The sequence below is a fragment of the Pyrus communis genome, chromosome 11, assembly GCF_963583255.1.
Source record: "Pyrus communis chromosome 11, drPyrComm1.1, whole genome shotgun sequence".
Classification (NCBI taxonomy): domain Eukaryota; kingdom Viridiplantae; phylum Streptophyta; class Magnoliopsida; order Rosales; family Rosaceae; genus Pyrus; species Pyrus communis.
Genome location: NC_084813.1, coordinates 26,720,577 through 26,747,029, shown reverse-complemented (window position 1 = coordinate 26,747,029; position 26,453 = coordinate 26,720,577). Strand labels below are relative to the sequence as shown.

At 36.2% G+C, this 26,453-nt stretch overlaps 2 protein-coding genes, 1 long non-coding RNA gene and 1 other non-coding gene across 4 annotated transcripts; all 4 read right to left on the bottom strand.

Moving 5' to 3' along the window:
- Positions 1 to 12,889: 12,889 nt before the first annotated feature.
- LOC137707435 (uncharacterized) lies at positions 12,890 to 15,073 on the bottom strand. The gene is made up of 4 exons (XR_011064709.1): positions 14,795 to 15,073; positions 14,629 to 14,700; positions 14,237 to 14,309; positions 12,890 to 13,220 (listed from the first exon to the last, which is right to left on the bottom strand). It is a non-coding gene; the product is annotated as an uncharacterized lncRNA (long non-coding RNA).
- Positions 15,074 to 17,755: 2,682 nt separating this feature from the next.
- LOC137707928 (V-type proton ATPase subunit C-like) lies at positions 17,756 to 21,289 on the bottom strand. Its single transcript, XM_068446871.1, has 11 exons — positions 21,055 to 21,289; positions 20,878 to 20,946; positions 20,511 to 20,638; positions 20,303 to 20,402; positions 19,885 to 19,952; positions 19,655 to 19,796; positions 19,342 to 19,458; positions 19,011 to 19,136; positions 18,564 to 18,647; positions 18,400 to 18,479; positions 17,756 to 18,218 (listed from the first exon to the last, which is right to left on the bottom strand). The coding sequence occupies exons 1-11, from the start codon at positions 21,166 to 21,168 to the stop codon at positions 18,116 to 18,118; spliced, it is 1,131 nt and encodes a 376-aa protein (XP_068302972.1). The 5' UTR covers positions 21,169 to 21,289; the 3' UTR covers positions 17,756 to 18,115.
- A 410-nt stretch (positions 21,290 to 21,699) lies between these two features.
- TRNAK-CUU (transfer RNA lysine (anticodon CUU)) lies at positions 21,700 to 21,772 on the bottom strand. Its single transcript has one exon. It is a non-coding gene; the product is annotated as a tRNA-Lys (tRNA).
- A 371-nt stretch (positions 21,773 to 22,143) lies between these two features.
- Positions 22,144 to 25,069, bottom strand: LOC137709312 (B3 domain-containing transcription factor FUS3-like). The gene is made up of 6 exons (XM_068448396.1): positions 24,725 to 25,069; positions 23,146 to 23,235; positions 22,913 to 23,013; positions 22,724 to 22,770; positions 22,551 to 22,627; positions 22,144 to 22,455 (listed from the first exon to the last, which is right to left on the bottom strand). Exons 1-6 carry the CDS (start codon positions 25,067 to 25,069, stop codon positions 22,144 to 22,146), a joined length of 972 nt encoding a protein of 323 aa, XP_068304497.1.
- Between the last annotated feature and the right edge of the window lie 1,384 nt (positions 25,070 to 26,453).

Here is a 26,453-nt window from a genome sequence, read left to right as displayed (position 1 = left end):
TCACGCTTTTAAAATAAAATAAAAACGTAAAATTTGGAACTGGTTGTCACATTCTTAGTTTTCGGCTTAAATATTAGTCTAAATACACATTCATTGCTCAATAAACTGTAAAACCAATTCTAAATGCCTTATAAAGTTTTCCTTAAAGCTCAAGAAAAATATTTCGAGAAAATCAAAATTTTGAATTTTTAACAAAAAACGTAGGTTAACACTCACGGTTTTTAGTCAGTTTAACAAATTCGTACATAAATCATCGATCAATCTATTTATTTCCACCTTCGCCTCACTGTGAGTTTTTGAAAATGAAGGTAAGACTTTCTGTTGATATTCTTGGGGGTAGAATCTCATTTGACAATGTTTTGGGCTTCGCTACTATATTTTTTCACTTGTTTTCTTAGTTTTCGGCTTAAATATTATACAAAACATACATTTATTTCTCAATAAACCGTAAAATCGCTTTTAAATGCCTTATAAAGTTGTCCTCAGTGCTCAGGGAAAATATTTCGATAAAATAAAATATTTAAATTTTTAACAAAAAAGCGGTTTAATACTCATGGTATTTGGTTGGTTTTGCAAATTTGTACATAAATAATCGTTCAATCTATTTCTTTTCACCTTCATGTCACCGTGAAGTTTTGAAAATTAAGGTAAGACTTTCCGTAGGTATTCTTGAGGGTAGAATCCCATTTGACAATGTCTTGGGCCTTGCTAATATATTTTTCCACTTATATTCTTAGTTTTCAGCTTAAATATTGTACTAAACATATTTTTATTGCTGAATAAACTATAAAACTGCTTCTAAATGCCTTATAAAGTTGTCCTCCAAGCTCAAGGAAAATATTTCATGAAAATAAAAAATTTGAATTTTTAACAAGAAAAATGGGTTAACATTCACGGTTTCTAGCCGTTTTGCAAGTTCGTACATGAATTTTCGTTCAATCTATTTCTTTTCACCTTCACCTTACTGTGAAATTTTAAAAATAAAGGTATGACTTTTCGTTGATATTCTTGAGGGTCGACCCCATTTTTAGTTTTTAACAATGTTTTAGGCCTCACTACTATATTTTTCACTTATTTTCTTAGTTTTTAGCTTAAATATTATACTAAATATACATTTATTACTTAATAAACCGTAAAACCGCTTCTAAATGACTTATAAAGTTTTTCTTAATGTTGAAGAAAAATATTTCGCGAAAATAAAAAATTTGAATTTTTAACAAAATATGTAGGTTAACACTCACAGTTTTTAGTCAATTTTGCAAATCGTACATAAATCATAGATCAATCTATTTATTTCCACCTTCACCTCACCATGAGTTTTGAAAATTAAGGTAAGACTTTCTATTGATATTCTTGAGGGTAGAATCTTCTTTGACAATGTTTTGGGCCTCATTACTATATTTTTTTCACTTATTTTCTTAGTTTTCGGCTTAGATATTATACAAAACATACATTTATTTCTCAATAAAACGTAAAACCACTTCTAAATGCCTTATAAAGTTGTCCTTAATGCTCAAGGAAAATATTTCGTGAAAATAAAAAATTTGAATTTTTAACCAAAAAAAAAGGGTTAACACTTCTGTTTTTCAGTTGGTTTTACAATTCCGTACATAAATCATTGTTCAATCTATTTCTTTTCACCTTCGCATCATGGTGAAGTTTTGAAATTTAAGATAAAGACTTTTCTTTGATATACTTGATGGTAGGACCTCATATGACAATGTTTTGGGCCTTATTACTATATTTTTTCACTGATTTTCTTAGTTTTTGGCTTTAATATTATACTAAACATACATTTATTGCTCAATAAATCGTAAAACCACTTCTAAATGCCTCATAAAGTTTTCCTTATTGCTCAAGGAACATATTTCACGAAAATATAAAATTTGAATTTTTAACCCAAAAAAAACATGGTTTTTAGTCGGTTTTGCAACTTTGTATATAAATTATCGTTCAATCTATTTATTTTCACCTTCGCCTCACGGTGAAGTTTCGAAAACTAAGGTAAGACTTTCCGTTAATATTTTTTAGGGTAGAAACCCATATGACAATGTTTTGGGGCTCACTACTATATTTTTCACTTATTTTTTTAGTTTTCGGCTTAAATATTCTACTAAATATACATTTGTTGCTTAATAAATCTTAAAACCGCTTCCAAATGGCTTTAAAAGTTTTACTTAATAGTCACGGACAACATTTTGCGAAAGTAAAAAATTTGCATTTTTCACAAAAAACAAAAAAACGTGGGTTAACTAACACTCACAATTTTTAGACGATTTTGAAAATTTGTACATAAATGATCGTTCAATCTATTTCTTTTCACCTTCGCCTCACCATGAAGTGTTAATAATTAAGGTTAGACTTTCCATTGATTTTCTAGAGGGTGGAACCCTATTTTTACAATGTTTTGGGTCTCACTACTATATCTTTCACTTATTTTCTTTGTTTTCGCCTTAAATATTATACTAAACATGCATTTATTGCTCAATAAACTGTAAAACCACTTCTTAAAGCCTTATTATGATATCCTTTATGCTCAAGCAAAATATTTCACAAAAATAAAAAATTTGAATTTTTAACAAGAAACGTGGGTTTTTACAATGAAGCAAAACCTCACAGTTTTTAGTCGTTTTGAAAATTCATACATAAATCAACGTCCAATCTATTTCATTTCCACTTCACCTCACCGTGAAGTTTTGAAAATTAAGGTAAGACCTTATGTTGATATTCTTGAGGGTGGTATCCATTTTAACAATGTTTTCGGCCTCACTACTAGATTTTCCATTTTCTTAGTTTTCAGTTTAAATATTATACTAAACATACATTTATTGCTTAATAAATTGTAAAACCACTTCTAAATGCCTTATAAAGCTGTTCTTAATGCTCAAGGAAAATATTTTGCGAAAATAAAAAATTTGAATTTTTTACAAAAAAAACATATACTGCGGTTTTTAGTCAGTTTTGCAAATTCGTACATAAATCATCGTTCAATCTAGTTCTCTTCATACTTGCGTCACCGTGAAGTTTTGAAAATCAAGGTTAGACTTTCAATTGATATTCTTGAAGGTAGAACCCCTGACAATGTTTTGGTCCTCACTACTATATTATTAACTTAGTTTTTTTAGTTTTCGGCTTAAATATAAAACTAAATATACATTTTTGCTCAATAAACTGTAAAACCGATTCTAAATTTCTTATAAAGTTTTCCTTAATGCTTAAGGAAAATATTTTGCGAAAATAAAAATTTGCAATTTTGACAAAAAACGTGTGTTACACATGAATTTTAGTTGGTTTTGCAAATTCGTCTATAAATCATCATTCAGACTATTTATTTTCACTTTCACCTCCCCGCAAAGTCTTGAAAATTTAGGTTAAACTTTCCGTTGATATTCTTGAGGGTGGATCCCCATTTAAACTATGTTTTGGGCATCTCCAGTATATTTTTCACTTTTTTTTTCGGCTTAAATATTGTACTAAATATACATTTGTCGCTCAATAAATCATAAAATCGCTTCCAAAAGCCTTTGAAAGTTTTCCTGAATGCTCACAAAAGATATTTCCTGATAATAAAAAATTCGTATATGAATCATCGTTCAATGTATTTATTTTCACATTCACCTCACTGTAAGTTTAGATAATTAAGGAAAGACTTTCCATTGATATTCTTGAGGGTGGAACCATATTTAAACAATGTTTTGGGTCTCAGTAGTATATTTTTCACTTATTTTGTTTTAATTTTCGACTTAAATATTCTACTAAAATTTATTTTTTTTGTTACTCCATAAATCGTAAAACCACTTCCAAATACCTTATAATGTTTACCCTAATGCTCACAAAAAATATTTCACAAAGATAAAAAATTTGCATTTTTGACCCAAAAACGTGGGTTAACACTCATGGTTTTTAGTCGATTTTGCGAATTCGTACATAAATCATCGTTTAATCTATTTGTTTTCCACCTCACCTCAACATGTTTTGAAAATTAAGGTAATACTTTCCGGTTATATTCTTCAGGGTATAACCTCATTTAAACAATGTTTTTGGCAACTCTAGTATAGTTTTCACTTATTTTTTTTGTTTTCGTCTTAAATATTTTATTAAATATATATATTTGTTGCTCAATAAATCATAAAACCACTTCCAAATGCCTTATAAAGTTGTTCTTAATGCTCAAAGAAAATTTAAAAAAAATCATTTTTCACTAAAAATGTGTGATAACACTCACAATTTCTAGGCATTTTCGCAAATTCATACATAAATCATCATTTAATTTATTTATTTTTACCTTTGCCTAACCGTGAAGTTTTGAAAATTAAGGTAAGATCTTTCGTAGGTATCCTTGAGGTTGAAACCCCATTTAAACCAGTGTTCTAAAACGCGGTCAAGGCAGCCGCCTAGGCGTTAGGCGTCGAACCGCCGCTGCGATTTTTCCAAAAACGTTCAATAAATCGGCAAGGATATTAGGCGATGTCTAAGCGGCCGACTGGGCAGTCTCGGTGGCGAACTAGGCCGTTCTATCAAAAAATTACACGTCGCTATTTCACTACATAGCGTAGAAGATGAGGGCAACAACCTAAAATCTGAAAGAAAGAGAGAGCGAGAGAGAGAGTCAGAGACCAATAGAAGGAATAACAGTGCAATTACTGGAAAAAAATGAAAATTTTGACCTGAACTCTTCGGATTTCTTCACCGGAGCCGGCAACGTTTTCGAGGACCTTTGCTGCGCTAGACTAGGTTTTGGGAAATGTTGCAAGGCAAGAAGATAGGGAATTAGGCGGAGAAGACAATGGAGAATTGGGCGGAGCAATCGAAGAAGTGAAGGAAGAGGAAACGGGACACCCCAAATTAAAAGCATCCCGATTTCCAATGCGTCTCTGTGAACTGAAGATGAAGGAAGAAAAAAATGTTGCTGGCGAATTTCTGCAGTCATGTGTGAAGATGAGAGGAGAGAGTGCAAAGAGAGAGAAAGAGAAAGAGAGAGAGAGATTTCAAATGGAGTGATGCGGACTGGGATCTCAAATCCAAGGTCAAAACTGATGGTTTTAATTACGAAAACCATGGACTCTAATGGTTTTAATAATAAAAACCACCTAAGGTGGACAAGTGATGGGAAAGAGCAGAGGTGTGGTGGACGAGTTGATGGTTTTAATAATAAAAACCACCACATAGTGGGCTTTTTATATTTTAAAAAGTTTGTTATATATATATATATATATATATATATATATATTGTGTGTGTGTATAAATCTTATATAAATTATAAATTATTTAGAGAAAAAAAAAATTTCCTAGGCAAGCATATCATATATGTACATAAAATATTCACATATGTATGTTCTTCTATAAGAAATAACATATTAGTCAATAATTATTTACATTTGATATACTAAATTTAATTAATTCATAAAATATATAAGAAGTTTATCTAAATCCGCCTAGACCCCGCCTAGGCGCTAGCCCTCCGCCTGACTAACGCCTAATGTTTTTTAGAACATTGATTTAAACATGTTTTGGGTCTCACTAGCATATTTTCACTTATTTTTTTAGTTTTCAGCTTAAATATTGTACTAAATATATATTTGTTATTCAATCAATCATAAAACTGCTTCCAAATACGTTATAAAGTTTTCATTAATGCTCATGGAAAATATTTGGAAAATATACAAAATTTGCATTTTTCACAAAAAATATGGGTTAACACTCAAGATTTTAAGTCGGTTTTACAAATATTTATATAAATCATCGTTCAAACTGTATATTTTCACCTTCGCCTCACCGTGAAGTTTCAAAAACTAAAGTAAGATCTTCTGTTGATATTCTTGAGGGTGGAACCTCATTTTAACAATGTTTTAAGCCTCACTACTATATTTTTCATATATTTTCTTTATTTTCGGCTTAAATATTCTACTAAATATACATTTGTTACTCAATAAATCATAAAACCAATTTCTAATGTCTTGTAATGTTTTTTTAATGCTCAAGAATTTTTAACACAAAAAGGTGGATTCCCACTCATAGTTTTTAGTCAGCTTTACAAATTCGTACATAAATCATCGTTTAGACTATTTATTTTCACATTTGCCTCACCGTGAAGTTTTGAAAATTAAACAAGACTTTTCATTGATATTCTTGAGGGTGGAACCCTATTTAAACAATGTTTTGAGCCTCACTAATATATTTTCACTTATTGTTTTAGTTTGCATCTTAAATATTCTAGTAAATATACATTTGTTGCTCAATAATCATGAACCACTTCCAAATGCCTTATAAGGTTTTTTTTAATTCTCACGGAAAATATTTCACAAAAATTAAAAATTTACATTTTGACAAAAATCGTGGGTGTCTCACGATTGAAAATCGATTTTGCAAATTCAGAATAAATCATAGTTCATTTTCATATTCGCCTCGCCGCAAAATAGGTAAAAATTTTGGTATAGTTGGCCTTAAAATATGATTAAACCCAACCTGTATACAAAGTAGTTCAGAAATACTTGACAACAGAACATCCCCAAAAGGCTGAGACCCTCTACTACAAGTATGTTAGTTCGGAGCGTCAGTACTAATGTGCATGCGACAGTTAAAGTATTCAAAAGAAATTTCTAGATGTTTTATAGATTTGTCACAAAAATTCTACGACAAGGGTAGAAGTGTGTCAAAGCTATCTGCCAGTCTTTGACATCCACCAGATCTCTGCCTCTAGGTCCCGAAAGGAGACGCAAAACAAGAAAAGAGTGAGTGGACAAAAAGAAAGTTTTCTAAATCATTTCCCTCTTTTAACATAATAACCTCTTGTTGAAAATCCGTATTTATGAGAAACAATACCATATCTATACATACATAGATGGATAAATACTACAAATCCATAGCAATCCTCATGTATCTCAAATCCCAAAAATCATGTATCCAAATTCGTAAATCACCATTATCATAAAGCAACACCATAATCATAATAATCGAATCGAATTTTCTAGCAAAGGTGATGTCTTTCCTCGTCGACACCCATTTTCGCAGGTTTGGCCGGAAAATCCATTTTTCCAACGAAGGTGACTTCTTTCCCCACCTTCAATCTGCCTGGTCTAGTGGTTGTTCAGAGATACAAAGGTGACGTGTTGCGCTCGACGAGGGCTTGAATTTTGATATAAGATTAGTCGAAATCAGTGTTCGAATGATAGATATGATGATCTGAGGTTAGGAGGGCAAAGCAGAGGAAAAACAAGAATAGTAGCTTCTGCACGAAGGGAAGAAAAACATAGTCGATTTGACTTCTAGAAAGTTCACCTCTAACTTACCAAATTGCCCTTTAATTTGAAAAATTCGTAACTATATTGTTCAAACCTTGAATCCAAATCTATTTGCGATCACACGTTCATAACAAGGAGTACTATTTAAATAAAATACAATATTAGCCGCCAAGTGTTTAGAGCTCAAAGGTCCCAAAAAGACGAAATTTACTCTTTTAGGGGCATTTTGGTCATTTTGCAAATAATAATAATAATTTAGAAGAAAAGTCGAGGACGGACTGTAACAATCTACAACTTTGAAGAAATTTTTGACCCCAAATTTCCAGTGTTCTAAAAATCAGCCTAGGCGCTAGGCGGTGAGGTGCCAACCCGATTGGGTGCCAAACGGTTAACAAAATCGGAGAGTTGTTAGGCGCCCGCCTGGGCACTCCTAGGCGGTGGTGCTAGGCGATTCTCCCTATCGCCTTCCACATCCGATCACACCAAGTAATCACATATTCATTGAGAAATCTGACAAGGGAGGGAAAGAGAGAAAGCGAGAGATGGAGAAGGAGAGGGAGAGAGATCGTGCAAATAGGGATGGAGGTGAAAGGGTTTATCTGCTGAAGAGAAAGGGATAGAAGAGAGTGCATGTAAGATTTGAGAGAAAAATGAGGGTGCGGCTAATGTTTTGCTAAGGTTGGAAGGAGTTTTTTATTACAAAAGTTTTTGACAATTATATCAAGCCCAACATCTTTTTTAAAGAATAAGGCCCAACAATAAGTAATAACTTAAATTTAATGGTCTTAAAAATAACCCTAAAAGTTTATGATAAATATTTATTTTTGTATGTTTTGCATTTTATTTTTATTTCAAATTTTATATACAAGCATGGTTTTTTAAGTGTAAATATGCACTTATTTATATATTATATAACAAATTTATTTAAAAAATGCAAATCCGCCTAGCCCGTCTAGGCCCCGCCTAGGCGCTAGGCGCTAGGTTGCCACCCGACTAGCGTCTAGCGTCTTTTAAAACCATGCAAATTTCTAGAACAGACTACTAGATAAGTGTGGATATTGACCATGCATATGCTCCTCAATCTCCCAAGTAGCCTAAACCTCATAATTGCTTCATAGAACATTCACTACAGGTATCACCTTGTTCCTCAGAACCTTCTCTTTCCTATTAAGGATCACTACCTTAGCATAAATCCTGCTTTAGTTGGGGGCTGCAACACATGTGACTTATGTGGTATGTACTTCCTCAACAAGGATACATGGAATACATCGTGCACCCAAGATAACGTTTGTGGCAGAACTAGCCTATAAGCAACTGGGCCTACGCACTCAACAATCTCATAAGGACCAATATATTAGGAGCTTAGCTTACCCTGTTTGCCACATCTGACACCACCCTTCCAGGGTGACAATTTCAAGAACACAAATACACCAACATCATACTCACGGTCCTTAGAATACCTGTCTACTGTGATCTTCTGCCTTTCTTGGGCAACTTTTAAGTGTCATTTAATCACCTAGATTTTCTCTTTAGACTCGTCACCCAACTCTTGCCCCTTAAGTACTTGTTCACCCACCCATGTCCAACATAGAAGAGTTCAGCACGCTTTCCTATACAATGCCTCACAGGGTGTCATATTAATGCTGGAATGATAGCTGCTGTTATAGGCAAATTCTATCCATGACAAGTGTTTATCCCAATTATCTCTAAACTGAAGAACAAATCCTCTCAGCATATCTTCCAAGGTTTGGATCATCATTTCTGATTGACCATATGTCCGTGGGTGAAGGGCCATAGGGTACAGTAACTTTGTACCCATAACAACCTGAAATGCTTTCCATACCCGGAAGTGAATCTTGGGTCTCTTTCCGAAAAATGGAGACAGGTAGACCATGGAATCTAATAATCTGGTCTATAAATATATCTACTAGCTTACTCAACTTGTAGTTCTTTCAACTGCTAAAAGTGCGCTCACTTAGGAAGTCGATCAACAATTATGCAAATCTCATCATATTTCAAGGAAGTGGTAAGTAGCCCATATACCAAATCCATGGTGATATCCTCTCATTTCCAAGATGGAATTAGGAGTCTATGATAATCTCGAGGGTTTCTGCCTTTCTACTTTTACTTGTTAACAAATCAAGCATTGATTCACATACTCGGCTATATCCATCTTCGTCTCTGACTGGTAGTTGTAGGGCTTCATAGTGTGGTACATTTTTCTACTATCTGCGTGCATAACATAAGCTGAATTAGGATCTCTTCTTTAATTCACCATTCTCCTTTGGTACAAAAAGTCTGATACCCATCATCAAAATCCCATCTTTGCTGACAATGAGATATGTTCTCATTCCACTAAGGACTTCCCCCTTTAGTTGCACACACTAGGGATCCTCATCTTGAGCTTCTCGAACTCTATCGGTAAGAACAGGTCTAACCTGAAAATAAGCTAGTAAGGCTCCTTGATAATCTACAACGAAGATCACACACGTGCTCCTTAACTCTATTAACAATGGAATATAAATTGCACAAACAAATGTCAATTGCCAATATGATTTCCAACTAAGAGTGTCGACCACCACATCAACTTTGTCAGGATGATACTCAATGGTGTAGTTGTAATCACTAATCAGCTTCATCCACCTCATATATCTCATATTCAATTCCTTCCAAGTGAAGACATACTTGAAGCTTTTGTGATTTGTGAAGATAAGACATGTTTCTCTGTAGAGGTAATGTCTCCAAATCTTCAAAGCAAATACCGCTGCAGCTAACTCCAGGTCATGAGTGGGACAAATCTTTTCATGGGATTTAAGTTGTCTGGAAGCACATGCAATGACTCTCCCATGATGCATCAGCACACAACCCAAACCCTATAAAAGAGCATCATTATAGATCTTAATTCATCACTCTCATTAGGAAGTGCCAACACAAGTGCATGTGTGAGATGGTATTTCAACTCCTGGAAACTTCTCACAAATTACATCCCAAATGAACTTTACTCTTTTCCTAATCAACTTTGTGAGTGGCAAAGTTATAGCAAAGAAATCTTCACAAAGCGCCATTAGTATCCAGCTAGACCAAGAAAACTTCTAACTTCAATCACATTTTTAGGTTGCTCCCAAGCTACAATTGCAGATACCTTCTAAGGATCATCATAAATTCCCCCAACTAGAATCACATGGCCAAGAAAACTAATATGACTCAACCAGAACTGGTACTTATTGAATTTAGCATATAATTGTTCCTTTCTCAATGAACAATTACGAAGCGATCCAACTATGGTCTAAATGCCATGTTCATTAGATCCATAAATGATACAAGAGCATTCATCAACTCAAAGACATCACTAGAAACTCAGTGTGCCATAGCAAGTCCTCAATGTTGTCTTGGGAACATCCTTTCTCCTAATAAGTAACTGATGATATCCTGATGTTAAATCTATTTTAGAGAATACATGTGCACTCTTAAGTTGATCAAACAAATCATCAATACAAGGCACGGGATAGCAACTTTTCACTATCACCTATAGAGTTGTCTCCAATCAATACACAAACTCATACTCTCACCCTTCTTCTTTACAAAGAGAAAAAGAGCACCCTAAGGTGAAGTGCTAGGTTGAATAAACCCCTTATCTATCAAGTCCTGAAGTTGAGTTTTCAACTTTCTCTACTTAGCTAGAGTCATTCGATATGGTGCTAAAGACATGGGATCAGTGCTTGGAACCAAGTCAACGGTGAACTCAACTTCTCTCTCGCAGCAACCAAAGTACATCCTCAGGAAATACATCGGGGTTCGTTGACAATAGGAACATCCTCAACTCTAACAGGAGAATCTTCCTTCATCACTACACGAGTCAAATGTCCCTCACAACCTTTTCCCAAAAGCTTATTTGCTCTCAGTGCTGAAATTATACTGTTCTGAAGAATTCTTCTCTCGCCCTAAAAAATTATGTATGATCTCCCAAGTGTCCTAAGAGTGACTTCCTAAGTGTAACAGCCCACCAAGGAATAATTTTTAGATTACCAACCCATTTCTAGACTAAGGTCAATGTCAAGAATAATCAAATGAATGAAAACAACCTCCACCAGCTCATCACTGATGAAAACTGGACAACCCTTGAATGGGAATTCAAATCCAAGAGTTGTTGCTTATGGATTAACTTTTCGAGCAAACATCAGCGAAATAACCGAATGTGTGACACCAGGATCAATTAAAACTCTAGCTAAGTATCTAAAAGCATTTAACGTACCCATAATGACATTGGTTGGTCTACGCATCCTGCTGGATTAGGTTGTACAATCTCCAACCTGCCTATCAACCTGTGCGGCCCCCTCGACTCCTCTGGGGCTGACTGCCACACCTAACTAACTATACTAGGCCATGCTACTAGATGCTCTACTCCAATACTTTGATATGTCGATACTTATGTTGTTGCGTACCTGCATTATAGTATGCTCGCTGAACTTGTATAGAGCCCATACTCTTTTCATGTTTCATTAAGGGATATTCTCGCCACCAATTATTTATCTAACCACACGTGTGATATTGAGAAATGCCCCGTCTACAATCACCATCTTGGTGTTGTCTAGATCGTCGACAATACAGACGACTTGCACTACTAGCAGTACCACCAGACTGCTATTAGAGAAATGAGAACTACCAGACAACCTCCCTCCAGATCGTGGAGTGTTAGTGCTAGAACTGCCACTAGAAGAAGCAGAGCTTTGTCCACTCTTCTTGAATGGTCAACGGTCTCTCAAACCTCCCACTGAAAATCTGCCTCGTTGTCTAGACCCAGATCAATTGTAGCTACTACTACCAACATCAAGATTAGCAAAAGCTTCTATTCTCAAGGCCACCTGAAATTCCTCATTGTAAGTCCAACAAGGATTGGATGCGGCAGCCATTCTAATGTACTCATTAAGTTCAATATGAAATGAGTAAGCTACTCATCTGGGTCTTTTTCTATGGCAAGGCAATACTTTGGGAGTTCACTGTACTTCCTCTCATACTCCGACACTCATATTTCCTTGTTGGAGATCCAAAAATTCTCTTCTTCATTTTTTTTTGTGGTTATTGAACTCCGGAGAAAAGAACCTGACTTTGAAATTAGTTTTGAAACCATAATGTTTCAGGGAAGCATACGCATTTCAACATTCCACCGAGATCTTGCACTCTCCATGAGGAAAATTGTGGTTGTGGAAACCCAATACTTCTCAAGGCAGTTATTCATGGTTCACAAGAGGTGCTCCATTTCCTCCAACCAATTCTTTGCTGATCTCCATCACCTGCCCCATCAAGGGTTAGTGCTCCCATCCTACGTGTTATCTCAGGGAAGGTACGACTACCATCCTAACACTCTGAAAGCCCTATGCAGTAGCATCCTTAATTGATCTAAGCCAGGAAAACTATATGGTGGAGTGACTGTTTAACGTCAAGATGGCATTGCTCTGGCAATAAAACATAAGATTATTTTGGCCATACGACACTATAAGGTGCATGATTTCAGGATTCCTAAAGCTATGCTCTCTCAAACACGTCTCGACCCGGATATCCATCTGAATCAAGTCGTTTGGCGAACACCTGTAAGGTGATGCAAGCCAAAACATGCATAAAGGATAAGACTTAAAAATTCAAGTAGGGCCTTTCAAAATTTTGATGTAGTTTGCCTTAAAATATGATTAAAACCAACCTGCATACATAATAGTTCACAAATATTTCACAACAAAACATCCCTAAAAGGCCACACCTAATGGGTCTCAGGCCCTCCACTTCAAGCATGTTCATAGTTCAGAGCATAAGTACTAATGTGCATGCAGAAGTTAAAGTATTCAAAAGAAATTCTAGATGCTTTATCCATGCATAGATGGATTTATTACAAAAATTCTATGACAAGGGTAAGGCTCCTTACATTTTGGAAGTGTGTCAGAGCTGTCAACTAGTCCACGACATCCACCAGATCTTCGCCACTAGGTCCTGAAGGGGGCGATAAACAAGAAAAGTGTTAGTAGACAAAATGGAAGTTTTCTAAAATATTTCCCTTTTTTAACATTAAACCCTTGTTGAAACTCCGTGTATATGAGAAATAATATTACATATATACACACATAGATAAATACTACAAAATCTGTAGAAATCATCATGTATCTCAAATACCATATCTTGTAGTTCCAAATTCGTAAATCACCATCATCATAAAGCAACATCATAATCATAATAATCCAAACCAACACTTACACCAATGGTAATGCAAATCACATGCCTAAGTTGGAACTCAAACGCAAATGATATGTACCTTGCCGGGACTCTAACTGGAAATGTAGACAATTGAACCCATAATAAGAAACGAATTGGGACTTTAACCGATAATATGAATAAGTTGGGACTCTAACTGGAAATGTAGAGAATTGAACCCATAATAAGAAACGAATTGGGACTTTAACCCATAATATGAATAAGTTGGCACTCTAACCCAAAATGTGAATAAGTTGGGACTCTAACCCACCTTGATGACTCTAACCCAAATATGAATGGAGTTGGCCCTCTGACTCAACTATGGGACTTTAACACATAATGAATGTCATGACAATAATGTATTCTATGGATGTAGGAGAAAGATACTAAAACATAAGTACATGTATACCAAGTGGTGTATAAGATCATAAATCCAATGAGGTGGATTATGCATGATCATGCCTATTAGTGAAACCATCATCTCATAAAACCAAATTCCCACAATAGTTTGCATATCCAAAATAAAACCATAATTCTCAAGTATGAAGTATCAAGTATCAACCATAATCAACAGTAAACCACGTATAGACTTGATCACAAGTGTAGTCAAAACCATTCAAAATCATTTGTAATTATATATAGATATATAAGAAAACCAGATATAGGCATGATCATAATTATAGTCAAAACCATTTGAAATCATTTGTGATTATATAGAAATATAAGGAAACCATTTTGTGAAGACAAAGTCCACTCACAGGAACTCCGCTCTGTCCTCGTCGTGAGGAGGATGCTCTCTTAAGTGTCTAGACTGTCTGAAAGACCTTGCACCTACACAAGCCATTTTCACTCAGAAAGCATTCAAGATGTAAAGGTAATTTAACATGGACAGATTCTAATGACTCGGTCTTCTAATCTCAAATTAATGTAATTCTTCGCTCACAATTTCTAGCATACAGACCCCATCATCAAAACCACACGAAAACCTTAGTAATGTCGAGAATATTTCAACACATAACCTACCCACTTCCACACTAGACCGCAACTTCTAAGAATTACTTAATTTCCCAACAACACAGCAAAGTACACCATTTACTAAACCTAGTTGTTAAACCCAAAATAAAAGGGACTAGGGTTTTTCGTATTTTACCCAAAATTCGTCCGTATTCATGTCCTAACTTGCAGCTGAGCTTCGATTCCTCGTCCAGCCAACAAATCGAGTCTACAATTCAACAAACAACCACAATTAGAATTAAAACCTTGAATTTCGAAAATTCTTCAGAACCCAAAAGTTGAAATCAAATAAACCCACTTACATAGGTAGAAAGCCCGTGAGGAGAGGATCAACTTTATCTGTTGGGCCGAGACCCATTTCCCGTCGGCTTGGCCGGAAATTCGAACTTTCCAGTGAAGGTGACTTATTTCCTCGCCTTCAATCTGCCTGGTGCAGTGGTTGTTCAGAGATTCAAAGGTGACAAAAGTGTTGGGCGAGACGACGGCATGAATTTTGATAAAAGATTAGTCGAAATCGGTGTCCGAATGAAAAAGATATGGTGATTGAAGGTTAGGAGGGCAAAGGAGAGGAAAAACAAGAACAGCAGCTTTGCTGCTGCTGGTTCCGCACGAAGAGAAGAACAAAGAAACGAAGCAATTTGGCTTATAGAAAGTTCAACTCGGATTTACCAAATTGCCCTTTTTAACTTTATCATCCAAAGATTCCAAACTAATGAATTTAAATCTGATTATTTAAATAAAATAAAATATTATCAACCAGGTGTCTTGAGCTTGAAGGTCCCAAAAGATGAAATTTACCTTTTTTAGGAGTATTTTGGTGCCTTCATAGTCAGCGGAACTATTTTACAATAAAAATTAGAAACGGATTGTGACGCACAAGGTTTTGAAAATTTATGTAAAATTTTTTCTGTTGATATTTGTGTAGTTGGAGTGCCGTTTCGGCAATATTTTGTGTCGCATTACAATTTTTGTCTATTTAATATTCAGTTTTTCGGTTTAAATATTTATTAAAAGTTTATTTGTGGCTTGATAGATGATAAAATTGGTTTTAAATGCATGATAAAATTAAAACATCTTCAAATGAGATATCAAATTTTAAATATAAAATTTGAATTTAACAGTTTACGTGGCGTTTTGATATTTTTTTAAGTTTCGTTCTCCTTTTGATATATTAAATTAAATTATTATTTTATTACATTATTTTGTTTTCTTTTTATTTTTTTATTTTTTAAACTCGAAACGAAGCCCAGCCCTTCTTTCTGGACTATTCCTGATTATCTTCTCTCTCTCTTCTGAAACTTTGTATATCCACCTGCTTCTCTTCTCCATCATTCTCTCAATCTCTTTTTTTTTTTTCTCGTTTCGTTGATGATAAATTTAAAAGAAAAAGTAAAACAAAAGGATTGCTGTAGGGAAAAAATTGATATTTATATTTTAATGGATCTGGATTCGCAAGATTGATGCAACTTCCGCTAGACATAGCGGTGCTCGTCCTAGTCTTCTTTCTCGTTTCGTTTTAAAATCGGCTGATTCCAAGATATTGTGGAAATGAAGGAGAGGGGAAGGAGAAAGATGAGAGGAACTGTGGAACGGGAGAGAGAATCCTGTGCACAGACGAGAACACAAACTAATTTCCATTGCAAAGAAAAATATCCAACTATGAAGACCATGGCGAAGAAGGGAGGAGCATATTTTACCTTTAGGCCTGCAACTTCGTTTGCAGGTGTGGTGATGGACTCCATGGACTTTCTTTTTCGGGATTGCAATGAACATTCGAGAGCTTTTGTCTGAGCTACGGTGTGAAATGGAGAAGGACAAGCGGCGATGCTCTTATAAATGACAAAAATCAAGCTCACTTCAGATTTACGTGTAGGTTTAAACGCCAAATCATCAATCTTTACATTGGGTTTGAGGTTGAGATCGTGAGGTTTGTTTCTGGGTTTGCTTCCCAGGAAAGGGAAGAAGAAGGCTCATAGGCGAGTGAGATTTTAGGTTCCAGTGAGACAGGAAAGTTGGAGATTTGATAAAAATTTAATTAAAAAACATTTAATAATGAATTAAAAAAATATTTGAAGCTGCTGTCAAATTTGGCAGCAAGAGGAAGAAATGTTATTTCATGTCATACCACATAAGATTTGGAGTGTAAGTTCAGTGTAAATGGAGGCTCAAATGAGTTTGGGGTGAGGATCGGAGATAATGAAGTATCAAAGAGCAACAGCTTTCGCTCCCTAGGATCTATCGTGCAAAAGAATAGAGACTTGGATGGAGACATCAACCATAGAATACAAGTGGGATAGATGAAGTGGAAGAGTGCATCCAGCGTGTTATGTGATCGTCGCATGCCACTGAAGTTTAAAGGAAAATTTTATAGGACAGCAATAAAGTCAGCAATGCTTTATGACACACAATGTTAGGCGATGAAGCATCAACACGTACATAAAATGGGTGTAGTGGAGATGAGAATGCTTCGTTGGATGTGTGGGCACACGAGAAATGATAAGATTAGGAATTAGGATATCCGAGGTAAAGTAGGAGTTGCCGAAATTGAAGGAAAGATGAGAGAAAATCGATTACAGTGGTTTAGACATGTGAAACGAAGGCCTACTGATGTTTCCGTTAGAAGATGCGAATATGGGACATAGGTTCAAGGCCGAAGGGGTAGAGGAAGACTTTGGAAGAGACTCTAAGAAAAGACTTAGAGTACTTGGAACTAACCGAAGATGTGACACAGAACCAAGTGCAATGGCGTTCTAAGATTCATATAACCGACCCCAGTTAGTGGGAAAATGCTTTGTTGTTGTTATTGCCACATCAAATTTGACTGCTCGGTTAGAAAACATTGTTGATGTCTTTTCTTACCGTTATTGCTAATTTAGATATTTTAACAACTCCTTTGAAGATGCTTTTACTTTTTAATCATGATTGAAAATATTTTACGAAAATAAAAAATTTGCATTTTTCTCGAAAAAGTATGTGCTATTTACTTTTCAATCATGCATTGCTTCTGTCTAGATTTCAATTTTGTGGTTCTGTTGATTCCGCCAGGCTTTCGGGTTTGAAGAGGATGAATTTTATCAATTCGATGTTGGCTGCAAATCTGTAATTTCAAAAAGTTAATAGTGATGAGTGTACCACACAAAAATGTCAATTAGACATCCGAAACGCTCCATGTTTCACCCCAGCTATCCGGAGGTTTATGCTGTTGTTTGTAGGCAAATCTATCTTGATTGGGGGAAAAAAAAAAAAAAAAAAAAAAGATTCCCTCTGGTAAAAAAAGTAGTTCTTACCTTCCTCGTCAAAGGGAAGAAAACCCAAAGATATTATTCACATCGTATCCTTCAAACGATTATTGATTGCATGCTCTACAGATATTAGCACGCAAAGCCACAAAAACTACCCTAGTTCTAAGCACCAAAACAAAAAGGCTACAAGTTTAGGGATGAAAATCCCCCATAAATTTCACCTCTAATATCCCAATGAAACCTCACGAGGAATCCCAAAGCAGCAATTATAAATAAATAAACAAAGTATACAACTGTAAATGCTAATATACAAGTACCCCGTCCACTGTTATTGTCGTCCAAAAAGATCCTCAGATTCTGACGGGATATTCAAGCGCCCATTCAAACAAGATTGATCGTGAACGAAACATATGGATGTGCATCCACATCACCTGCTAGACCAGGCACCCCTCCGCCGACTTCATCATCGGTTTTCCAGAAGGTGCTGCGTTGTTAACAAAAACATCAAGGACATAACGTAAGAGAGACGCGTTAAAAGCACACAACATATCACACAAGGTATCTTAGTATGGACTTCAACCTCACAATTGGTCAGTTATGTTTTATGGAAGAGGTGAGGTTCTCCCTTTGTGTGCAACAAACATAAAGAAAGCTTATGGACTTGCCTGTTGCCACTGTCACACAACCCTTCAAGGATTGAACGCACTTTCTTCTCAGCTTTTGTAGGAGGGGCTAATACACATGCCTGAAATTTCATTTCAATATCCACTATTTAGTCAATAGTAAGTGCATGGTGGTAAACCAGTGACAAAAGATGAAACTTATTTACCAAGAAATTTGGTGGTAAACCATATCTCAAAATGCTCTCTGTAAAGACACGTACGGCACAAAAATGCATCCAGGAGCTGAAAACCTGCAGGCGAGAAATCAGTGCATTTTGTTTGAAATTTTCAAAATCTGTCATAGGAGGGCATGCATAAATGCTACGACAATAGTATTAACAGTTGATGATAATAGTACAACAATTCCTCCAAGAACAATTCTGGAAAACTGTAACCGAGGGACAAAGAGAGCAAACAGCAGGCATTATGCATGCAGGCTACTTAAATTAGGCCATCAGGGGAACCTTTGATTTAAGATTACTAGACAACATAACTATTCAAAAATAACCCCAACTAACACAACATAACCCAAGCTGCCACAATTTGGCTACATTTTTATTGCTTGGCCAGTGACATAACTATGACGAAAGTAAATTGTGTGAAACAAAAATTACCTCCCCATAACTGGTATAGCACCACTGCAAAAGGGAGCCTCTTAAATTTTCTTGGTCTTGCACCAATTTTTCTAACTCCTGCTTTCGACTTTCTTGTGCTTCAGAACTGTATTCAAAATCACGAATCTGAACCACATGATAAAGAACCAAAAGTCAGTTATAAAACTTCTCGGAGGGTTAAAAAAGGAATTGGGATATTTGCACCAATCATCTACTGCAGTTACATTTATCATGAACAGTGATTTGATATTGCATGAACTGTAAAGGAGATTCACTTTGGCAACTTTCTAGGAAGACCAGAACAGCATGCACAAAAAACAAAAGTACTCACCTGGAACCCCTTTTCACGAGCACTTGTTCTAAAGTTATCTGCGACCCGATTAAACAGTGTTACAGTGTAAAGAGCATATTCATTATCTTCAAATAACTTCTTGGATGACCTTGGAACCTGCAAATTGCTTGACATGATTAATAAGACTGAAACAAGAAGGCTGCAATAAACATAAACAAATTAAGTCCTAGCTGTTATTGCAAAACTTTGCAAGATAGGATGTACAAGTTCATCAACTATCTCCAACCAACTGCAATAACCTAGTGTGTTAGTAGCAGCTGAAGTAAAAAGCTATGGAGGAGGAAAATCATACCACATAGTTAGTCAGGGTCTCATAGCTTGATAGCCAGTCCTTCTGAGAGTACTTGGGAACAATTGCAAGGAGAGTCACTAGATGTTCTGAAATAATGATGTCCTCTGGTTTCACTAAACCAGAAAGATCACGGACTGCTAAACTGAAAAACGCCAAGAGACTTGTTAACCAAGAATCGTGATGAAAGCGGTCATACTATTGCAAGCGTTAGAGTTAAAGAATAATTATACCTGCCACTCTGCTTTCGATTGATAGCGTTCAATTGACTGCGGACATTATTATACTCGGCTACTCGAACCTAACAAAGAGTCATAAAATGGTGATTTATTTTTCTGGGAAAGAGTCGGACTAAATATATAAAATTCAACTTATCATTAAGTTATGCAACTTCTGCTAAGGGGTGAGTCTGGAGAAACTGAGAGCCATTAATTATAGTAGTTCACTTCTCCAGCAACAAATATCATTTGTTATTTCAACAAATTGCGTCATTTACCAACAACAGCTTGAGTCCTCTCATCACAACAGATAAATGCTTCTAGTGACTAAAACTTATGGAGTATGTACAGTTTATCACTCCAATAAGTTTATCAAAAAACTTGCATTACATCAAAGGCGAAACTAGGTTGAAGGAAAAACGTGGAGCATTACCTTGAGATCATCCTCAATCTTTGCAACTTGACCATGAATGCTGTCTACAATCTCCTTCAAAGGCGACATTGTAGGGTACTTGGCTTCATCCCAAACGAACCTACCATAACAAAAACCCAAATTCAATACTCACAGGCAGTGACCACACATAAACCAAAGCACCACACCTCAAGTTCATAATTGATCTCATTGAACTGTGAATTAATACCTGGTGAGGTATGAATCGACAGGGACTCCATCGACAGTCAGAGCGCTACTCTCCACCCCTGAAACCCTCTCGAGCTCCTCAATCTGGCGCCTGATCTTATGAGAAACACCCTCTACAAAGTTGTTGGACTGCAAATTGCCAAAAATCACAAAATATAAACTAAATTGGCAGATCGGAGCAAAACAAAATTGCATTACAAATTACATTTCAACAATGATAAAGAGATCACTCTTATTCAATGAGATTCCAATCGGATAAAGATAAGGTGTCTGAAAATTATCACTGAAAAAAGATAATTAATAATACATTAAGCTACCAAACAAGTTTCAGAATTCTAAATTTATTAATACATAAAATGGGAGAATACCTTTAAGAGATCGTCGCTGAGGGAGAGAAGAGAATCCAGGGTTCCAACACGGAGATTGGGAATATTGAACTGCAAAAAGTGATAGGGGTAATTAAATTGAATAAGAAGAGAAATGAATTGAAAAAGCAAATCAGATCAGATCTAGCGAATCAGAAGGAAGAAAGGAAGAGCAAGTACTCTGTAGAGGGGAGTGTCGAAGGAGTGCTTGGAGATTTGTTCCTGCAGACGGTTCCATAGAGACGACGCCGAGTTTTGAGCCGGCAGAGACACCACCCAATACCTGCTCGCCATTCAATCAATCTGCACACCCTTCTCTTCTGCTTCTTCTTCTTCTACCTCTCTGCGTTTGCTTCTTACTCCTCAATTCTCTCTCTGCAGAGTGCCGCTCCCCCTCCTCTTATTTTCTGTATATTTCTATTTTTCTTGTTTTAATTCCTGATTTTTTTCCTACCAAAATTATATATATTTATTAATAGGAGTAATATAAAAATATTATAAAAAAAAACCCGGTAAACCGCACAAGAACCCATAGGTATCGTTTGGTATGCAGACGGGACGGAACGAAACGGAGCGGGTGTTCCACAGATGTGGAACGAGTCGTTCCAGGGGGTGAGGTGGAACGAAAATTCACTCAAAACTCGTTCCGTGGAACAGCTTGTTCCACCCGTTTTAGGCGCACCAAACGTGGGACGAAACGCCTCGTTCCGTGAAACAGCTCGTTCCACCCGTTTTAGGCGCACCAAACGTGGGACGAAACGCTTTGTCCCACTCTGTTTCGTCCCGTCCCACGTACCATAGGGACCCGGGAAAGACAAAAAAAAGCGCCCACCGTGGGGCTCGAACCCACGACCACAAGGTTAAGAGCCTTGCGCTCTACCAACTGAGCTAGACGGGCAACTTGTTGTTTACAGCAGAAACAAAGTACATCTGTTATGCCTGTAATCAAGTTCATTTTAACCGAAACTATGGTGTAATCAACAGTTAAGTAAATTGCACATGTTTTCAGTTCATTACTTGATTGGATTATCCTAATTTCTAAGCAAGGCTATTAGAAGATTGAACGGTATCATAAATATATAAGTTGGACAAGTACAATACATAACACAAGTTTCTACACTTGTCATTGCCTTTTATTGGTTGGTGCATGCGATCCGCTACCAAAATACAAAAGGTTCAAAAAACCGAGTCTGACCCATTTGGTCATTTCACTTAGGTGGTTACATATTTATGCTAATGCTGCATATATATATTAGTTTATGCTAAAACTTAATAGAAGTCGTCAAGAGACAAGTTCTCAACAGATCCGAAACTTTCATGCAGAGACCCATTTCTGGAGTAGTTTGTCATCATTGATCCCCCGAAAAAATCAAGCAGCGAGTCGTTTGAGAAGGTGGTGGTGTCGTACACAAATGACATGCCCGCAGTCATATCCTCTTCCATTTTCGGCATGTAAAACGAACTCGAACTGAACTTGTTAGCCTCAGATTCCTGCATATAGCGGTCGTTCACCGCATTGTTCATACCACTTATGTCTCCGTATACATGATCTTGGTCAGATGCCTTTCTTGCCTGAATAACCTGCCAATGCACGTACGGTCACGAACAATTTAAATTAGTATCTGTTTAAATAATGATCAAATCATCATGAACTGTATAATGATTTGTCACCCTACGTAATTCTGGTTGTGATTATCTTGGTAAACCATGATGTAATCTCCAAACTGTAAGCCATGTACATTAACAAAGTCACCTGAAAAAAATTTCAACATTAACAGACTGATAATTGAACATATATAATATATAACCAAATGTTTGATAAAAGGGAAAAAAAGGGAGATATTTATACCAGTATTTTCAAGTACATACATTCGGCTGTTGTTATTAGGCCAAAACCTGATTAATTGGAAAAATAACAAAACATAGATTGATCTGCCATTAGAAATATCTTAAGAAATGACTTTTTCATGCATTCATAAATTGCTAGAAAATTGATCTGGGATTGAAAGGAATACAGAACTCGTTAAAGATATCAAACCTGTACTTGAAGCTCCAAACATGCAGACCATCTATGTCATCCATGTTGATTGCCATTCCTTCCTTTGATTCGAGGGTAGGGAGATGAGCCTCGGCTGCTTTCTGCAATTAAGTAAACGATTCAGCATTGTCATATACATACATATGAAACTTTGGTATCTAAATTAGTCACCATCCTACTATTCATAATCATATCATAGCCATTTACAAAAGCGATAAATATTGAGTAATTACCTTGGGGAGTATCATTCTTCTGAGAGGGCTCACATCACTATTCTTGAGCTCTTTTTGGAAAAGAAATCGCAGCCGTGTTGGATCAATTACCTGAAGCATCAAGATCCATTCATGATAACATTGAAATCAGACCAAGGCAAAAAAAGATATGCATGAACAAACTTATCTTGAAACAGTAAGACAGCATATAAATATGCTCAAATTGCAACAACTGAAATAAGTGAAAAAGGTGCAATTTTTTCTATCATGTCATTTCTTGGACAACAAAATCAAATGAAGATTAGCATTAGCACAGTTAGGAACTTCAGAATCTACAATCCAAGCTAGATTAGGGATACTATATCAAATACGAATAAATCCAATGATGATTCACTCATTAAACATTACTATAAAAAGTGAAATCGTCAATTCAAGGGTCTTTTAACTAAAAAAAAGGTGAATTCATAAATCCAACGATTATTCAACTATACAATGTTCATATCAAATGCGACAAGTTATGTACTGTGGAGTATTCCCAACATCTATATTTTAGTGGAACATGATTTAAAGGGACTCATTTCGAGTTAACACATACTTAAAAAAAGTGAACTCATAAATCCTACGGTTATTCAACTATACAATGTTCATATCGAATGCGACAAATCTGTCCTATGGAGTGTTCCCATAATCTATATCTAAGTGGAATGTGATTCACAGGGACTCATTTTGAACACATACTAAAAAAGGTGAACTCATCAATCCAACGGTTATTAATTTAATTATACAATGTTCATATCGAATGCGACAAATCTGACTATCAAGTGTACCTAGAATCTATATCTAAGTGGAACGGGATTTACGGGGACTCCTTTTGAACACATACAAATTAATTAGTAAAAGTTGCTCTATACGTCATGTAAGATGACATACATCGATCTATTAGTAGATTTATACAGTTGATGCCCAACCTGATAATGCCATCGCATAGATTAAGTTCTTAAATATTAGAGGACCGATTCCATTGAACCAACAGCATATACAAAGTAGTATAAAATTGGATAATAATTTAAAGAAGAAATTCCCCCAAGAAAAACATACAACTATGTATCTACATTGCCTTTGATTACTCATCCAAATCACAAGATTTACAAGGAAGCCGGAAACTCCATTTGAAAAAATTTGACACATCGATTAACTGTAAGTGGAAGGGTTATATATCAGTTATATCAGGCCAGTTGATCATGTGAAAGGTCAATCAAATCAATATAGTCCTTGTATCTCAAAATAACAATAATGTATCTCAAGATAACAACAACAATAACAACAATAATAATAATAATAAATGGAAGAAAATCAAAGAAAAAAAATACAAATTTACATACATCTGATGGAACAGTGTCAGATCACATGAACCGAAAAGTAAAACATCAGATTTCAACTATATAACAAAAGGGAGCATATAAATCGCAGAAAAATAATTAAATAAATAAGGAAAATATTCAATCAAATTTAACTGAAACAAAGAAGGGCAAATTTTGAAGAACAAATAAGCAACTAATACTAATATACGTGAGAGGTAGAGGGAATTAAGGAGGCTCACACGTCCAGGAGGGAGAGTGGAGGGCGGTGGTAGCACGTGCGAGGGGGTAGAGGAAGCAGCAGCTGCCGCGAAAGAAGGGAGGTCGTGAAAGTTGATGGTGGAGGATCGCCTCTGTCTGGTCATTCGTTTTTTCCTGAGGACACCGAAACTAGTCACAGCACGGACAAGGTCATGGATCGACCCACTCCGATTCGACCCGTGAAAGGTACTCTTGTGATCCGCGTTATCCTTGTTCCCCTTGGCAGTGACAAGGCCGAGCTCAGCCCCAACACCTGCCCTCAAGCCAGAGGCCTCGGTTTTCTCACGAAGGCCTACAGCTGCTGCTGCCGCGGCTGTTTGGTCCATTAAACCAAAAGCAAAAGTGTTAAAAAGCAAAGGAAATTACTAGTACAGGTTGGACCTTGGATTTCAGAAACAGTGGCTGTGAAGGACGCTCGGCAATCGCGAAATGGGTGGGCTATCTCTTTGGAAAGAGACGAATATATATCTAGCTAGTGGGTGGTTGTGGAGGTGTGTGCAACTCCCAGCTTAATTTGCTACCTTTTTCTTAATTTTTCTTATTTCTTTGCTATTTTTGGCAAGGGTTTTTGGAGATTAAAGCTGCTGCTGCTACCCTTGATTTTCCAGTGACATTTGTGCAGCCTGCATTCAGTCATATCATGATTTTGCTCTCTTTTGCACATATTTTTAATTGTTTATGTGCAAATGGAGTTGTATGTATTAATAAGCGGTGGTATTTGGAAGAAAAAGTCATGTTTAGGGTTTAGCTATGGTGTTCGCAATTTACAAAAGAGGACCTCTTGTTCTGGGTCGGATGACAAATGTGCAATATGCGTTCATGGTTTTGTTTATTTTTATTTAAACCTAGCTAGCTAGTTAACTTAAATATCAAACCATGGTTAGTGTTGAGAAGTGTGGAGGGGATGGTGGGGGAGGGGGAGGAGGGGATAAGGTGGGTGGTGGTGGTAGTTGGAGAGTGGCCAACGGAGGAGTGACGGATGGACGGTGAAGACAGCAATGTTGGTCTGAGATGAACCTCCAGGTGTTGCAAAAGTTCTGACTCCCCATGCAACTGTGTAATCAATTCAATGGCATCCCTCTCTCTGCTCTCTTTCCCGACTTTCTCTCTTTCTCTTTCATGTGATGAAAACCAGACTAGACACCCTCCTCTTTCTCCCTCTCTCTCTCTCTCTCTCTCTCTCTCTCTCTCCCCTCGCGCAGAGACGACCAAGAGAGTTTTACGTGTGGTAGGGATGAAGGAGAGTTTCCGGTGTGATGCTCATACCATGGACTACTGTACTTACTATTCACATCAAGCATAGTGTATTAAAACGCACAGATCGGATCGTTTTACTTCGCAAAATCTACGGCTATCTGATTTAAGTGACCTACCTTGATCCTAATAAGAAGACCTCTGGGCTCCATCTGATTCCCAGATTTTACGCCACTTAATTTGATTCACATTTCTTTTTATTTATTACCACATCCGTTTCCACTTAAACTTTTGATTTTTGTGTAGACATGAGCTAGAGGGGATGGACTTCCTTAGATCATTTATAAAGGATATGTCAAAATGTACACATCAGTTATAACATTAAAAAAATACCAAACTAATATTCTTCAACTGAAGTGTCATATCCTATGTGGCGATGACATATATTGATAGCCAAAGAGGTTGCTATCAAATTCGACAGCAGCTTCAAATGTTTTTTTTATTAATTATTAAATA

Excerpts from the sequence above, each read along its gene's own strand:
- LOC137709312 (XM_068448396.1), bottom strand. The coding sequence starts at position 25,069 with ATGGACCAAACAGCCGCGGCAGCAGCAGCTGTAGGCCTTCGTGAGAAA. Across the intron at positions 23,014-23,145 it reads GAAGAATGATACTCCCCAAG|AAAGCAGCCGAGGCTCATCT; the intron begins GTAATTACTCAA and ends ACTTAATTGCAG. Across the intron at positions 22,456-22,550 it reads ATAATCACAACCAGAATTAC|GTTATTCAGGCAAGAAAGGC; the intron begins GTAGGGTGACAA and ends GTGCATTGGCAG.
- LOC137707928 (XM_068446871.1), bottom strand. The coding sequence starts at position 21,168 with ATGGCGAGCAGGTATTGGGTGGTGTCTCTGCCGGCTCAAAACTCGGCG. Across the intron at positions 20,639-20,877 it reads TCAGCGACGATCTCTTAAAG|TCCAACAACTTTGTAGAGGG; the intron begins GTATTCTCCCAT and ends GGCAATTTGCAG. Across the intron at positions 19,797-19,884 it reads AATCGAAAGCAGAGTGGCAG|TTTAGCAGTCCGTGATCTTT; the intron begins GTATAATTATTC and ends GGCGTTTTTCAG.